An 18,054-nucleotide genomic window follows, 5' to 3' on the forward strand; every position below is an offset into this window, starting at 1 on the left:
TAGTCTCACTCCGTTGCCCAGGCTGGAATGCAGTGGTTTGATCTGGGCTCACTGAAACCTCCACCTCTCAGGTTCAAGTGATTCTCCGGCCTCAGCTTCTTGAGTAGCTGGGACTATAGGTTTGTGCCACCATGCCCAAATAATTTTTGTATTTTTAGTATAGACAAGGTTTCACCATATTGGTCAGGCTGGTCTTGAACTCCTGACCTCATGATCTGCCCGCCTTGGCCTCCTGAAGTGCTGGAATTATAGGCGTGAGCCACCACAGCCAGTCTTTTTGGGATAGGCTCTCACTCTGTCGCCCAGGCTGGAGTGCAGTGGCACAGTCTCAGCTCACTACAGCCTCCGTCTCCCAGGTTCAAGTGATTCTCCTGCCTCAGCCTCCTGAGTAGCTGGTATTTGAGGCATGTGCTACCACACCTGATTGTTTTATACTTTTAGTAGAGATGGGGTTTCACCATGTTGGCCATGCTTGTCTCGAACTCCTGACCTCAAGTGGTCCACTTGCCTCGGCCTCCCCAAGTTCTGGAGTTAACAGGCATGAGCCATCATGTTCAGCCAGATGGGGTCTTATTCTGTTTGCCCAGGCGGGAGCGCTGTGGTGCAATCATAGCTCACTGTAATCTCTATCTCCTGGCCTCAAAGGATCTTCCTGCCTGGGCCTCCCAAAGCGCTGGGCTTACTGGTGTGAGCCACTGAGTCCAGCCCCATTTTAACTTTAAAATCCTTAGTCTGGATCATGCCTTTTAGAGCACTGAAGACCAGGCCACATACCCCTTCAGCGTCAGGCCACTGAATCTGACTAGAAGTCGCTCTGAGCAGCCTTCTTTGGACCAGTAGTTCTCAAAGTATGGTTCCCCAGACTGCAGTCAACGTCACCTGGGGACTTGGTAAAAATGCAGATTAAAGTCTTGGGTAGGACCCAGCAGTCTGTCTTTAAGAAGTCCTCTGGGATTGCAATGCACTAAGTTTGAGAACCGCCGACAGGGCTTACTGGAGCATGGCTCCTGGGCAGAGTGGTGTATATGATTCCCAGGGCCAGTGCACAAGGCAGGTGATAACGCACTTCAACGGCAAACTTGGCCATCATGGTGAAGGGTCCCTGAAGCTCATGGAAGGGCTGAATTGAAGCTTCAGGCATGGAGTCCGAGGTGCAGTGCTCAGATGTGGTAGGGGGCAGCTCTGGACCGCAGCGGCCAAGCTAGCTTCAGAATGAACACTGTGTGTGCAAGGCTGCACAAAGGAGCTTTGTCACTTTATTATAGTACCTAATTGAAAAATTAAACTAAATTTAAAATCTGTTACGTTTTATAAGAGATTTTACTATGCCTGTTAATGAATAAGGTACTGTTACATCCTTGAAATAGAAATTGCCGTATTTCTGTTGGCTGTAAAATGGTAAATAAATTTAAAATGGTTGTAAAAAAGATTAAAACAATTTTTACCTCTTAGTTTGAGTAAAACTTCTCGTTACTAATGGCCAACAAGAACATCGAGAGGTCATCATTAAGTGCTTCATCTGGAATGCCGTCTAGTTCTTTCGAGTGTATAGACAGTTATTTCAAACACAGTTATTTTCAAAGAAGTAAGCTCAAGGTTCTTAAACAAATTGGAAAGTGTTTTATTTGGAAGTATATGCCAATTCAGTATTTAATATCTTCACTAATACTCTGATTTTCTTTTCTCTTTTCTCTCCTCTCCCCTCCCGGCTCCACTCTACCACCCCTTTCTTTCTTTTTTTTTTTTTTGAGACAGAGTCTTACTTTGTCCCCCAGACTGGAATGCAGGGGCATGATCTTGGCTTGCTGTAACCTCCACCTCCCAGGTTCAAGCGATTCTCCTGCCACAGCCTCCTGAGTAGATTACGGGAGCTCACCACCATGCCTGGCTAATTTTTTTTTTTTTTTTAATTGAGACAGAGTCTCCCTCTGTCACCAGGGCCAGGCTGGAGTGCAGTGGTGCCATCTCGGCTCACTACAACCTCCGCCTCCCGGGTTCAAGCAATTCTCCTGCCTCAGCCTCCCTAATAGCTGGAACTACAGACATGTGCCACCATGCCCAGCTAATTTTTATATATTTTAGTAGAGACAGGGTTTCACTATGTTGGCCAGGGTGGTCTTGATCTCTTGACCTCATGATCCGCCTGCCTTGGCCTCCCAAAGTGTTGGAATTACAGGCGTAAGCCATGGCACCTGGCTAATTTTTGTATTAAGTAGAGACGGGGTTTTGCCATGTTGACCAGTTTGGTCTTGAACTGCTGACCTCAAGTGATCCATCCACCTCAGCTCCTGCAAAGTGCTGGGATTTCGAGTGTGAGCCACAGTACCCAGCCTGATTTTATTTTCTTGATGGTCATTAGATATTATTTTAAAAGAATACTTGGCCTGGTGCAGTGGCTCACACCTGTAATCCCAGCACTTTGGGAGGCCGAGGAAGGTGAATTACCTGAGGTCAGGAGCTCGAGACCGGCCTGGCCAACTTGGCAAAATGCTGTCTCTACTAAAAATACAAAGATTAGCTAGATGTGGTGGTGGGCTCCTGTAATCCCAGCTACTTGGGAGGCTGAGGCAGGAGAATCGTTTGAACCCGGGAAGCGGAGGCTACGGTGAGCTGAGATTGTGTCATTGTACTCTAGCCTGGACAACAAGGGTAATATATATTACCTTTGATATATATCCATCTCAAAATAAATAAATAAAATAATAATAATAATAAATAAATAATAATAACACTTTTTCCCCCCCAATTTTAAATGTTCTCTGTTTCTCCTAGTGTGCAGTGTGCTGTCATTGTGAGGGGGCGGCTGTGGGGAAAGAGGTTGGGCAGCCCTGCCCTTGACCATTCCCTGCTCCCTGGAAGTATTTCCCATGTTTATATTTTTCTTCCTTTCACTGAGTAAACAGCCCTGTTTCCTCCAATTGATCCTGTGTATTTGATGCCATTCTAGTGAAGGTGCTCTGGTTTCCGTTGCCCCTGGGAAATGTGGCATTCAGAGCTGAGCAGAGTTACCCAGATGTCTTGTACCTGGTGCCAGTACAGAAGGAATGTTACACCTGTGACTTAGACTTGAAATGCAAAATGAGCGACTTTAGAATTCACCAGATGGAAGCCCCACTGAGCCAGTGTGTGTCTCTTTCACTGTTTTATCCTCATTGACTTATGGGCTCAGTGAATATTTTAAAAATTATGGAATGATCAGATGAAAGAGGAGATGGATAAAAATGGAAAGCAAAAGGAAATGAGCTTATGTAGTCCTTCCTGTCACTTTGTCTCATGTTAGTCAATCCCAGTGAGCAACCGGATGTACTCTGAAGATCACTTGGTGGTCCGGTATGGTGGGTCATACCTGTAATCCCAGTACTTTGGGAGGCTGAGGTGGGCTGGTCACTTGAGAACAGGAGTTCGAGACCAGCCTGACCAACGTGGCAAAACCCCATCTCTACTAAAAATGCAAAATATATATACATTAGCCTGGTATGGTTGGCCTGTAATCCCAGCTACTGGCATGGCTGAGGCAGGAGAATTGCTTGAACCTAGGAGGCGGAGGTGACAGTGAGCTGAGATTATGCCACTGCACACTGCATTCCAGCCTGGGCGATAGAGCAAGACTCTGTCTCAGAAAAACAACGAAGATCACTTAGTTTGGATGGGATGAGAACAGGGAAGGTGAGAGGATTCCAGGGATGGCCACTACCATCTAGAATGGCCAGGTATCATAGTCTCTACTCCTGGGAAATGTATCCAGGGAGTGGATGAGAGTGTAAATATGCCACATCCTGCAGGTAGAGTGAAAAGTTGAATTTTAGAACTTGTTGAATTCTTTTTTTAAGATAACTAAAATGTCTTCATAGACACTGTGCCTTTTAATGTTTACATTTACATAACATGACACTGGTATTTTATACACTGTAAGAGGTAATTATTCCAATGCAATACTCAATCTTACCGAAATGTTCCATTGCCATATTGTGGTTTATAGGTCTTATTTATTTTTTTTTAAGACGCAGTTTCACTCTTGTTGCCCAGGCTAGAGTGCAATGGGGCAATCTTGGTTCACTGCAACCTCCACTTCCCTGGTTCAAGTGATTATCTTGCCTCTGCCTTCTGAGTAGCTGGAATTACCAGCATGTGCCATCACGCCTGGCTACTTTTGTATTTTTAGTAGAGACTGGGTTTCTCCATGTTGGTCCAGGCTGGTCTTGAACTCCCAATCTCAGTTGATCCACCCTCCTCAGTTAATCCTCCCAAAGTTCTGGGATTATAGGTGTGAGCCACCGCACCCTACTGTGTATGTCTTCCTCTTATCTCCAAGCAAAATGCTTGGTATGTGGTATGTACTCAACATTAGTAAAGTTGTAGCTTAAATGATCTAGTACATAGTTTTAAACAAAGAAGCTTAGAAATTAAAGGATTATATGCCTTGTTTGACGTTAGGTGTGAGAGCACCAAGCTTGATACTCTTCGATTCAAATTACCACTGAATTTAACCAATTCAACTCTGACGTATTTAAAACAGCCATGCTTCAAGATGGTGGAACTTACCCTCCTGACTGATTTCTGCTCCTGCCCTGGGTACTTCTTGACTCCTTCAAATGGGTAGGGGAGTGTGGACCTCAGAGAGGCCCCCTTGGTATGTTCTTCCATTGTCACTAGGGGATCTTAGACCTAATTTCAACTTTGCCCAGTGTTAAAGCATTTCTAGAGCAAGGTGAGTTCTGTAGGAATTTTCCATGTGACGTCTTCCAGAATAATAGTGTGTTATCTGTGCCAGAAGCCAGAGGAGAAATTATTACTTGCAGAAAGAACCATTTTCCTATGGCTACCTTAAGACATAAAAGTATAATAACATCTATCTCTTAAGGGGCTCACCGTTTATGAACTAACCTGATCCCTGCGCCTACTCTACTTTACAATCTCGTTCCCCTGCTATTTCTATCATATAAATTAATTTGCTCTTTGGCTTTTCTACTTTTATCATGTAACACTGAACTGTTACTTGTCATTTTTTGGAATATGGTGAGGCCTAAATAAATTAGTAACTAGTAACAGCAGAATATAAACTATCAGGCTGGGTGCAGTGGCTCACACCTGTAATCCCAGCACTTTGAGAGGCTGAGGCAGGCGGATCATCTGAGGTCAGGAGTTCGAGACCAGCTGGCCAACATGGCGAAACCCTGTCTCTACTGAAAATACAAAAATTTGCCAGGTGTGGTGGTGTACATCTGTAATCCCAGGTACTTGAGATGCTAAGGCAGGACAATCACTTGAACCCAAGAGGTGGAGGTTGCAGTGAGCTAAGATGACGCCACTGTACTCTAGCCTGTGCGACAAGAGTGAGACTCCATCCAAAAAAAAAAAAATATATATATATATATATGTATATATAAACGAATGCAGCAAAAGACTCCATTATTTTAACACAGACCATTAATAGCTGGGTGGAAATTGCCACTTCAAGTTTGTTTCTTATGAAAGCTTTCAGAAATTCACCGATCTAATTATGGAGAGACTATAAGTTTGCTGTTAGTGGAATAGAATTCTTCAGCTATGAAAAAAAATTCCCCCTTAGACCTTCTCTTCTTTAATATGATGGGATGAGAGTACTTTTCCTTCAGTTTCACTCAGAAGAAAATTTCTTATGCCAGGCCAAGAGTTTACGGGGGCCAGAAAAATGACAAACGTCTTCTGTTACCTCGAGCAATATGGATGAAATGACACATGAAAAGGTGAAGAGTTAGGTATGGATGAAGAAACTGACAGGTCACTACTGATTTTTACCTAAAAATGATTAAACATAACAACAGTTTGTTTTAAGTTCTTATGTATCTAAGTTGTAGATCTTAAATATTTATTGAATTACTTTTACTTACTAATGTAACTCTGCAATCCAAAAGTAAATCTTAAATAAAAACATGAAAATACATGTCCTATACAGTAAAATTGCAGACACAGATTAAAAGAAGGAAGCTGGACATGGTAGCACATTCTTGCAGTCCAGTCTATCCAAGAGGCTGAGGCAAGAGGATCTCTTGAGCCTGGGAGGTCAAGGCTGCAGTGAACTATGACTGCACTCCAGACTGGGCCTGGGTGACAGAGCAAGACCCTGTCTCTTTAAAAAAAAAAAAAAGAATTAAAAAAAGGAATCAGAAGAAAAAAGACTCGGGCTTATTGGCAAAGTGATCCAAGTTAAACAAAGCAGGCCCAGCACAGTGGTTGACACTTCTAATCCCACCACATTGGGAGGCTGAGGTGGGAGGCTTACTTGAGGCCAGGAGTTTGAGACCAGCCTGGCCAAGATAGCAAGACCCCATCTCTTAAAAAAAAAAAATTAGGCCTGGTGGTATGCTCCCATAGCCCCAGTTACCTGGGAACCTGAGGCAGGAGGATCACTTGAGCTTAGGAAGTCAAGGCTGTAGTGAGCTATGGTGACACCATTGTACTCCAGCCTGGGCGACAGAGCAATATGCCATATCTTTAAAAAACAAAAAACAAAACAAAACAAAAAACCAAATTAATAGATACCCATCAGCATTCCCTCTTGCAGACAGCATGTACAAGGCTGCAGAAAGTAGCATTCTCAGGGGATGTCTTGATCACTGCTGCAACTTTAACACTTAAAATGGGGACCTGGCAGATAATAAATGCTAAGTAAATAGGTTTTGATGGATTGTGGCAGCACACAGCGAATTGCAACAGGAATTCATTAGAAGGCCATTTGCAGTCTAGTTGAGGTAAACCAGTAAGTGAGTAGGAGAATTGCTACCCATAGGTACATTTAATAGATACATAATGTGGCTAGTTATTGGTGTGCCCATACTCAGGCATATCATTTGAGGCACAAGTAGGCTGAGAATGTTAATAGGAACGTGTATTAGAATTGGAGCTAAATGATGAGTAGGATTTGGATGGACAGAAAGGAGAAACATTCTAGGCAGCATAAGCGGAAGTAAGACGCTAGGCTCGGTCCGCACTCAGGGAGCAGAGGACATGGTAACTGTTCACCAAGAGGGTTCATCATCAGCCCATTTAGTGAAGCGGCTTCTTCAGAAATGTGGACTTCATTCTGTCAGTATTGTGTTTCCATGAAACGTTATGTAGATGTTGTTTTGTTGTGTTTTAGTCAGAGTCTCATTGTGTTGCCCAGGCTAGAGTGCAATGGTGCCACCTCAGCTCACTGCAACCTCTGCCTCCTGGGTTCAAGCAATTCTCTTGCCTCAGCCTCCCAAGTAGCTGGGATTACAGGTGCATGCCACCATGCCCGGCTAATCTTTGTGTTTTTAGTGGACATGAGGTTTTACCATGATGGCCAGGCTGGTCTCGAAATCCTGACCTCAAGTGATCCACCTGCCTGGGCCTCCCAGAGTGCTAGGATTACAGGTGTGAGCCACTGCAACGGGCCTCCATGAAAGATTTTGGAAGAGAGAAGTGACACAGAAGCAGTGAGTTTCTCAAACAGTACACATCACTGGGGAATTTTGGCAAATTGCAGATTTTGATTCAGGAGGTCTTGGATGGGACCACGGCTGGATGTATAGCAGGTTCTCAGGTGTTGCTGATGCAGATGGTCCACAGATCACATTTTGAATAGCAGAGACACGGAGTACTATTTCCAAAAGATGGATTTGACAGAAGCGATTAGAGTCATGACTCCACTGATCATAGCCCTTTCAGAGTAAAAAAGGACCCTACAGATTATCAAGTCATCCATTTGCCTTTTGTTGCCATTGGAAAAACCAAACCAGGTTCTAAAGGTTGCACTACAGTAGAGAGCAGAACTGGACCTCAGTCCCCCAGCTCCCACACAGTACTTTCCACAGTAGCCTAGGTAGCCATGAGGTGGAGGACTGCAAGTGGAATAGATTCACTGGATAGATGCAAGAAGCCTTGGGAAGAGAAAAGCAGTAGCTTTAGGCAGCTGATTTAGTGGGAGTGAGAAGACTCCTGAGACAATATTAATTTTTTTTTTTTTTGGTTTGGAGACAGAGTCACTCTGTTGCTCAGGCTGGAGTACAATGGTGCGATCTTGGCTCACTGCAACCTCTGCCTCCTGGGTTCAAGCCATTCTCCTGCCTCAGCCTCCCTAGTGGCTGGGACTCCAGGCACCCACCACCATGTCTGGCTAATTTTAGTGTTTTTAGTAGAGATGGGGTTTCACCATGTTGATCAGTCTGGTCCCAAACTCCTGACTTCAGATGATCCGCCCATCTCAGCTTCCCAAAGTGCTGGGATTATAGGTGTCAGCTATCATGCCCAGCTGACAATGTTGAATTTTAAGTTCTGGAAAAATCGACACATGTTTCATGCATTGACTGGAAGAGAGAAGTCAGACAAGAAGGGATTGATTTCCTGGCAAAGGTGAGAATTGGAATTTCAGATATTTTGACTTTCAGGTTGCCCAGGGATCTTCGTGCCTGATTGTCCTGTGCTAGTCCACGTGTTGACTGCTGGAGCTCATCTGGTGGGATGGCTGGTTCCTCTGAGACAGGTCAGCCAGGACTGAGAGGTTCAACAGCAGTCAGCAGGTCATGGAGTCAAAGCTTGAACTTCCAGAACTTTGTAAATAGTTAGTTTCTTCGATTCTTCGATTTTTAAATAAAAATAAAAATGTGATTGTATTTTTAGGTTTAGAACATGGAGAAAGGGACCTCCTTTAAAAGGTGTGAAATAACCTACTAGAATCTGATCATGCAGACCCATTTGTAATAAAGCGGGGAAACCAAATAAAAGCCAAGACTAGATAGTGTAGTGTACAAGGTGATATATACGTTTTTAAGCAGAGTTTACCTGTAAGTTTCTGTTCATCTGGTTTATCTGTTACTCGGTAAGGATCTCTCCTGTGAAAAACATATATAGTATAGTTTGCCCTCTGGGAGATACCACAACTCTACGGTCTTCTTGTAAAGTGCTAGAAACCACGTGCATCTACCACCAGCCGCAACTTTCCCAGCAGTTCAGAGCTTGGGTCCCCCCATTAATCCCAGGCATCAGGGGTAGCATGTGGCATTTTACTTCTAGCTGCACGTGGCTAACATCCGATCGCCTCTGGCTTTTTCCACCTCCTCCTTCCTGTACCTAGTGTGGAGGAGGAGAACTTGGCACTGAGCTGAGCTGGTGGGCGCCCGGTATTCTTCCTCTCCATTTTTGGAACAGAAGGGGGATTTGTCCCTCCTGCTTTTCCACCTGTGAAGTTCATTTGGCTTGGAACCTTGGCAGCATTAAAGGAGGAGGAATGTGTGGATTTCCACAAGAAGGTGGAAACAAAGTGGAGTGGGGATGAGGGCACGATATTTGTTTTCCAGGAGCTTATTCTGCCCCTGGTGGCTTTTTGAGTCTGGTATTTTGTAAAATGGGATGTAGTGACTTTTAAGCCAGAATGTCATCATTTAGGGTCAGAGCCTAGTCCCTTTCAGTGTGACTGTGCATGTGTGTGTGCGTACACAGGCAGGGGAAAGCACACACATGTACACATTTGTTTTGGTTTTGGCACACTACTGATTTCATCTTGCAATACTAGGGTTTTGATTTTGTTCTTGGATTTATTAATTTAGCTTCTGTGTTAGACAAAATTAATGTCTGCAGAACTATTGTTTCTACAGATTCTCCAGTCTGACAATAAATGGATTTGAAGTTTTTCTCCCCAGTAAAATTTTTGATCACCTGAATCATATTTCTTTTTAACTATACCATACTATAGTGGAGCCTCTTTTAGTCAAACTATGAATATGAAATCATTTTAGCATGGCCCTTCTCTGTTAATAATAAAATATGTAAATTTTAACACATCAAGAAAATATTTTAATACTAGCCATGACCTAATTAGAGAAATAAGGTTTTAATGTTTACTTTTTTTTTTTTTCCTTTTTGAGACAGAGTGTTGCTCTGTCACCCAGGCTGGAGTGCAATGGTGCCATCTTGGCTCACTGCAACCTCCACCTCCCGGGTTCAAGCAATTCTCCTGCCTCAGCTTCCTGAATAGCTGGGACTACAGGTGTGTGCTACCACACCCAGCTAATTTTTATATTTTTAGTAGAGACAGGATTTCTACTAACTATGTTAGCCAGGATGGTCTCAAGCTCCTGACCTCATGATCCACCCACCTCGTCCTCCCAAAGTGCTGGGATTACAGTGAGTGTGATTGGCCATATTTAAAATTTTCTATAATTATGGGTTTAAAATGAGAGACATGACTATTGCAGCCTAATACAGTGCAATATTTTGATCTTTAAGTGATAATTGAGGCTGACTGTTGCCAAGACATACTTGAGCAAATTTTGTAAAAGCCAGAAGATAATCCTTACAAATATTGTCATGAATAAATGATTACACCCCATCTCTCATTTTGAAAACTAATGAGCAGGCCCATTTCCTTGGCAGTCACCATGGCAGACTATAATTTCCAAAGCTGACCACAGTGCTGTCTGCATCCAATGCTGCTCTCCTGGTGTGGCTTTGTCACTCCCCAAGCTGAGAGAGGGGGCCGTGAACCCCCTGACACCTGGGAGGGCTTGTGACTCTGGCAGACGTCTTAACATAGGAGGCTGTCATTGGAGGCAATACAAATATCAGCACTTTGGGAGGCCAAGGTGGGTGGGTTACTTGAGCCCAGGAGTCTGAGACCAGCCTGGGCAACATGGCAAAACCCCATCTCTACAAAAGGTACAAAAAAATTACCCAGGCATGGTGGCATGTGCCTGTAGTCCCAGGTACCTGGGAGGCTTAGGTGGGAGGATCACCTCATCACCTTGAGCCTGGATCAAGCCTGCAGTGAGCCATGATCTTGCCTATGAATTCCAGCCTGGGCAACAGAGTGAGACCCTGTCTAAAACAAACAAAAAAAAGAACAACAACAAAAAAAAATCCAAAACAAAACAGGCAATACAGCTGCTACCTGCCTTTCTCCATGTGCTTACTCGTGCAGCCCAGCATCCTGCTGTAAGGAAGCCCCAGCAACCCCTGCACCCTACATGGAGACCCACGTGTAGGTGTTCCAGCTGATCAGCTCCCCAGTCAGCTCCCCACTGTCAGCCAACATCAGCTTCCAGACCTGGGAGTGAGCAAGCATTCCCGTGATTACAGCCCTACCCATCAAGTCATCCCTTGCTTTTCAATGTTCCCAGCTGAGGTTCCAAACACTGTGGAGCAGAGACAAGCCTTTTTTGCTATTGCCTTTCGGAATTCATCTTCACAGAACCTGTGAACATTATAAAATGCTTGTTGGTTTATGCCACTGCATATGGGGTGATTTGTTACATGGCAGTAGTAACTGCAACAGTTGGCGTATGTTAAGGGTGGAGAGAAAGGTCTTATTTCTCAGTGATCCTTTCTTTCTACACCATGCCCCAAAGTTACACATATTTATACATATACTCAATGATTGTTTTGATGGGATTCACAGTGTTTTCTATTTCTGTCTACCTTATGACATCCAGATCAGGAGCTATATTGTAAACTATCAGCTGTTCTTGGAATAAAGGAGTAGTGGCTGGGCAGTCAGGTGCATGGCACATGGCACATTATAGTAATTGCTCTTCTGCGTTTTTGTCATTGACATCATGTGACACCCATCAGTGTCATAATAATGAAATTTTGCCAATAATTATTCTGTTTTTTTTTCTCTCCAAGTATTTATAGGTCCTTAACTTAGTGGATAACTTTACAACCTTCTCCTCAGTTGTGAAAATTTTTACTTTAGAATGTGTTTGCTATAAGACATGTATCTAAATGATAACTATAATCTCTTATTCTTGGTGGATAAAATTAATAAGACATCCTGAAAAAGATTATTCTCTTGGTTGGTCTTAACAAAAATCAGTTACTTGAAATATCACTATACAAGATCCCTGCTCAACATCAGTAAGCTGCCCTTGATAAAACAAACTTTTTTTTTCTTTTCTTTTTTTTTTTTTTGAGACGGAGTTTCGCTCTTGTTGCCCAGGCTGGAGTGCAATGGCATGATCTCGGCTCACCGCAACCTCCGCCTCCTGGGTTCAGGCAATTCTCCTGCCTCAGCCTCCTGAGTAGCTGGGATTAGAGGCACGGGCCACCAAGCCTGGTGGATAAAACAAATGGTAACAAATGAAATGTTAAGATGAAATGATTAAAATGTTGCTTTCTGATCATCATTTGATATGGTTGTTAACAAGCAACTACTTTGTATGCAGGGACAGGTGCATTTTGGATAATATACCATGCATGTTACATTTGTGACGTGACACAGCAAATGATGCCCTTAGCAAATAAAAGCTATTCAAAAAATGCAGATAAACAGATATAACAAAAGAAGATCGTTTCCTAGCATAACTATCACTTACTATTACTAGTGAGGTAGAAACTTAGAGCTTGAAGAAAATGTAAAAGTGGAGGAGGGGAGGTGAATTGAACGAGTGATTTTTGCTGATGGTTACAGAAGGTCATAGGCTGCAATTGGGTGTTAAAGGGGCAGTTTCGGAGAAAATATCAGAGGAATTAACAGTTTAGTTTCAACATTGCTCTGAGTTCTCTGTACCAACTCCTAGATAGGACGATTTAGGATTAAAAAATTGCGAAGGATACTTTTGCTTACCTCCTGCTGTTTAAGTTTATACATTTCTCTATGTGAGGTGGAAAGGTTAGGTCCTGGGAAATTGTGATTGGTCTCTGAGCACCAGAAATGTCCAAAGTCTATATCCCCTTTGTTAACTGCAGCTGAGCCTGGCATCCTACCAATCACACTTGGAATATATAACTGAAAACATTGTCCATATACTGTTTGGTAGAAATGGTGTATCAAGTTTGGTACAGAAATACAAATATGTCCATTATGAACAACGACAGCGATAAAAACCAGGAGGATGTTAATGAGAGTTCTAAGTGCCACTGTGGTATCTTTTTATGACGAACAAGGGCCTGAGATTAGGGGATGAATGAGTTGCCAGTTCATCATACCCCTGTTTATGAAAACACATTTCTCTTTCTGGCTGCTTGTCTACAACCATCCCATTCTAAGAGGTACTCATCCCAGCATATTCTTTCTTAATCATTGTGGAAAAAAAAAAAAAAAAGAAAGAAAGAAAGAAAAGAAAAGAAAAAGAAACAAAAACAGAAAACAAAAGACCAAAAAAACTGTATAACATAAAATTCACCCTCCCAGCAGTTTCCCCAGGTGTAAGGTGCAATACCGTCAGCCACATGCACGTTGTTGATTGAGCAGGAGATTCCTGGAACACTCCCCCAAGCCCTGCATGAAAGTGCATTCATTTTGATACTCTGTATGCATGCCGGATTCCTATTCCTTATTGAAAAGTGTAACTTTGCTCTGAGTTATGCTTATTTTAATACTTTATTGCTACTTTTATACTTCAACAAAAGTCAAGTATTGCTGTAGTTTTATAATTATGTTAATGATGAAATGGGCAATTAAACAATCAGATGCATGTGAAAATGCATAATTTGCCTAATTTATTTTTATCACGAGTAATTCGTTTATCACTCTCTTTTACTTTCTCTCTCTCTCTCTCTCTTTTTTCTTTTTGAGATGGAGTCTTGCTTTGTCACCCAGGCTGGTGTGCAGTGGCGTGATCTTGGCTTACTGCAACCTCTGCCTTCTGGGTTCAAGCAGTTCTTCTCCGCAGTCTCCTGAGTAGCTGGACTACAGGCACCTGTCACCATACCTGGCTAATTTTTATATTTTTAGTAGAGATGGGGTTTCATCATATCGGCCAGGCTGGTCTCAAACTTCTGACCTCATGATCCACCCATCTCAGCCTCCCAAAGTGCTGGGATTACAGGCATGAGCCACTGTGCCTGGCCTTCTTTTACTTTCGAAGGCGATACAGCCTCCTCGAACTATATGGGTGTTATACTATATGGTCTTGTCCCTAAAATTCTTTGATTCTTCTGCATCTCACAATTTAATGATATTTCAGTGCCTTCTTAATATCAAGTATTTATATTTCATTTATCATCTGGATACCAAGAGTATTTGTTTTTAAATTTCTGGATAGGTCAGTTCATCTGTGTTATGGAAGTATAGTGATTTTTAAGGCTGCACGGTAACATTTAGTTAGCTTCCCAACTTCCTAAAGACATTAACAATTTCTCCTAAGTTACTAAGTACTCTGAATACATTTAGAACTTAAGAATTGTACAATAACTCCAGTGCCATTGGAAAATAGCTAAACTCAAATGGGTTGCAGTAAATTCAGTGTCCTAGTGATCAACTAAGTATATCCACAGAATTATTTCACCATGAGCTGTCCATTCCTTTGACTGAAATTGTGCTTTTTTTTCTTCTCCAATAAAATTATCAGCAGTATCTGGCAGCAAAATTTGGAAAATAGTTCAATCTTAGGGGGCCGTAGCTCTTGTTTTAAAAGCATTTTAGTTTTCCCAGAAAATCTGTTCATCTCTGCCATCTCCTTCCACTCTATACCCCAACCTTTCCCGAATCTTCTCCTCTCTCCTTACGCGTCTATTTGTCTTTCTGGTGTGTGACATGTTTGGAAGTCCCATTAAACCAGCATCTGTTCTGTTTTAGGAGAAACCCGATGCCAGCCCCACGTCACTTCAGCTGCGGTCCCAGATCGAAGTAAGCACAATGACTTTAATCTACTTTTGCTTCTGCCTTTTTTTTTTTTGAGTGATACTCTGTACAAATCAGATGAAGCCTGCTGCTCTGACCACACTGACTATACGAACCTTCTCTCGTAGGAGTCGCTCGGCTTCTGTAGCGCCGTGTCAACACCAGAAGTGGAAAGAAAGTAAGTCTTCCTCCCTCTGTCCAGGATCACTTTCCAAGAAGGTGCCTTTTAGGTCCCTGCTGATGGAAGTCAAAGAGGCAGTCGTGTGCGTATGTACTATGGAGTTTGATGTCATTTTCCTTAACATATTACATGTGTCTGTATGTATCTAGGTGGTTAAGAGCGTGTTTTGGAATGTGATTGTTGATGTCTAAGGATTTTGTGAAGAGTTACTGATTTTACATTGCTTGTTGCGAATACACTCTAAACAAATCTCTGGAAATAAAAGAAAGGGAAAGGATAGATGCATTAACCAAGTGGATTTTTCCTTTGTGTGTGTGTGTGTGTGTGTGTGTGTGTGTGTGTGTGACGGGGTTTTGCTCTTGTTGCCCAGGCTGGAGTGCAATGGCACAATCTTGGATCACTGCAACCTCTGCCTCCTGGGATCAAGGGATTCTCCCGCCTCAGCCTCCCTGGTAGCCGGGCTTGGGCTTGCAGGCATGCGCCACCACACCTGGCTAATTTTGAATTTTTAATAGAGATAGGGTTTCACCATGTTGGTCAGGCTGGTATCGAACTCCCAACCTCACGTGATCCTCCCACCTTGGCCTCCCAAAGTGCTGGGATTACAGACATGAGCTACTGTGCCTGGCCGGATTTTCATCTTTTACGTTAATTTTTAATATACAATGAAAGTTATCAAGAAGCAAGATACAAATATAAAATATACTGTGTTCCAGAATAATCAGTGATTAAAAACCCCTCTTCCACCTCATTTTGGTAGGTGACCTTAAAACAACAATGAATGTGTGTATAAAAAAAAATGGCATATGATCCCCAGCTTTTCTTGGTAAAGGTAATATTTTTGCTTCCTTGACCTAAGTTGGACCCTATAATCTCTGCTCTCATGGAAGCTAATTTTATGTTTCATGTTGTATTTCCAGTATTTCTCTTAGGCAACATAAATAAGACAAAAAAAGTGAATCTTTTTTCTAAAACCTTTTATTTTTCTACTTTCTTGCATCATGGTGATGCTCGAATGTTCTATTTGTGATCTTCTGTGGTAAAAAAATGTAAAGAAAGTCCATGTCTCTAAACAGACACTTCCTTTGGCGTGGAGCCAGTTGTACGTTCATGCCAAGGGAGGTGTAGATGTGGTTTAGGCATCAAGTATTTCTGGAATGCAAAGCACACGTTGGGAGAGCGTGTGTGTGCTTTAGAGCACAGCTTTGCCTAATCCATCCACGTGTGTGTGCTGCTGGCACAGGCGGTTCAGGGAGGAGGGCTGCTTTGCCAGAAAGCTACAATTAATTCTAAACTTAAGAGGCTTTGAGGGTTTGGTTCCGGACTGAGGAGCATTGGGGGTGATGTACCACAGCCAACCAAGGCCACTGCCCACTCAGGGTGAGAGGATCACTGTTTACATCCATCAACTTTTTTTGTTTTGCGTGCCTTGCCTTCTCCCAGGAACCTAGCAATGTAGAGGCTGAAATAGACAAAAGACTCAAGTTGACATTGATTTTGAACTTGGAGGTACCATGGTGGGGTAGAAGCATTGAGTGAATGGGCTGTAGCTTTTCCTGACCTAGTTTATTACTTATGTAGCATGATTAAGGCTGAGAGCTCAGGTGTTCCCTCTGAATCCTTCAGGAAACAAGAAATGTTTACTCTTCCTCCTAAGAGGAAGTGACTCACCAAATTTGTACTAACCTTAGGTAGGCTGGGTAGTACTTCTTCCCCTCAATTGTGGAGAGTCATTCTTTCCGTGTTTATATCCCTTATTTAGTAAAATGTGGCATGGCTCTTGTGGCCAAAAGAGAGACTGATGGCCTCCTCTGAGGTTAACGAAAAATTTTAAACACGCACTCACTGTCTCCATTTGTAATATTGTCATTTTGCATCTGTAATTTTAAGTGCTTGAAACTTAATGTGTTTCTAAACAATTTGAAAGTTTAAAAACATTTTATGCTTTATTTCTCTGTTAATAGCTTTTGAAAACTATGCTAGCCGTCACTTTTAACTTAAAAACACTTTCTTGGCTGGGCTCAGTGACTCATGCCTGTAATCCTAGCACTTTGGGAAGTTGAGGTGGGCGGATCATCTGAGGTCAAGAGTTAGAGACCAGCCTGGCCAACGTAGTGAAACCCTGTCTCTACTAAAAATACAAAAATTAGCCGGGCATGGTGGCAGACACCTGTAATACCAGCTACTTGGGAGGCTGAGGCAGGAGAATTGCCTGAATTTGGGAGGCGGAAATTACAGTCAGCCGAGATTATGCCATTGCACTCCAGTCTGGGCAATAAGAGTAAAACTTCGTCTTTAAAAAAAAAAAACACTACTTTCTTTTAAAAACTTTTATGTCTGAGTGTAGTGGCTCAGGCCTGTAATTCCAGTACTTTGGGAGGCTGAGGTGGGAGGATCACTTGAGGACAGGAGTTTGAGGTCAGCCTGGGCCACATGGTAAGACCCTGTCTCAACTGCACCCCACCCCTGACCCCGTCAATGCCAAAAAAAAAAATTAGCCAGTGTGGTGGTGCCCACCTGTAGTCCCAGTTACTCGGGAGGCTGAGGCAAGTGGGTCCCCTGAGCCTAGGAAGTTAAGGCTGCAGTGAGCTGTGATCATGCTTGGGTGACAGAACAGAACCCCATCTCAAAAGAAAAAATAGTGAAATAAATTTAAACTTAAAGAAAAGTTTCAAGGATTGAGAATTGTGTAGTGAGTGTTTATGTAATCTTCACGCAGACCACCAGTTTTTGACATTTGCACAGCCCTGAGCTTTCTCTCTGTCACATGCACATACACACCCCCCACCACCAATTATTATTACTGCTGGCCTGTTTGAGAATAAATGGTAGATATCACCACTGTCACCCCTGAATGCTTAAGCAAATATTTCCTAAGGGCAACGACATTCTGGTACAGAATAATAATGTGTAATGCCCAAATGACATTCTGTTAAGGAATAATAATATGTAATGACCAAATGCAGGAAACTTAATAACTTTTTCTAATACATAGTTCCTATTCAAGTTTTTCTTTCTTTTTTTTTTTAAGAGGGAGTCTTATTTGGTTTCCCAGGCTGGAGTACAGTGGGACCATGTCAGTTCACTGCAGTCTCCCCGTCTTGGGGTTCAGGCGATTCTCCTGGCTCAGCTTCCTGAGGACCTGATATTACAGGCACCTGCCACCATGCCTGGCTAACTTTTTTTGTATTTTAGGAGAGATGGGGTTTCGCCATGTTGGTCAGGCTGGTCTCAAACTCCTGACCTCAAATGATCCTCCTGCCTTGGCCTCCCAAAGTGCTTGGGATTACAGGCATAAGCCACCGTGCCTGGC

General features: G+C 42.8%; 1 protein-coding gene across 6 annotated transcripts in view; it reads left to right on the top strand.

The window, feature by feature from the left end:
* The window catches only part of SASH1 (SAM and SH3 domain containing 1), a 361,653-nt gene that overhangs the window by 237,155 nt on the left and 106,444 nt on the right, over positions 1–18,054 (top strand). For all 6 annotated transcript variants that reach the window (XM_078370272.1, XM_078370275.1, XM_078370277.1 and 3 more), the window contains exons 3-4: positions 14,516–14,566; positions 14,689–14,738. In XM_078370272.1, coding sequence (XP_078226398.1) covers positions 14,516–14,566; positions 14,689–14,738 — 101 coding nt within the window. The remainder of the gene's footprint in view (positions 1–14,515; positions 14,567–14,688; positions 14,739–18,054) is intronic.

Source organism: Callithrix jacchus, chromosome 4 (genome assembly GCF_049354715.1).
Source record: "Callithrix jacchus isolate 240 chromosome 4, calJac240_pri, whole genome shotgun sequence".
Classification (NCBI taxonomy): Eukaryota; Metazoa; Chordata; class Mammalia; order Primates; family Cebidae; genus Callithrix; species Callithrix jacchus.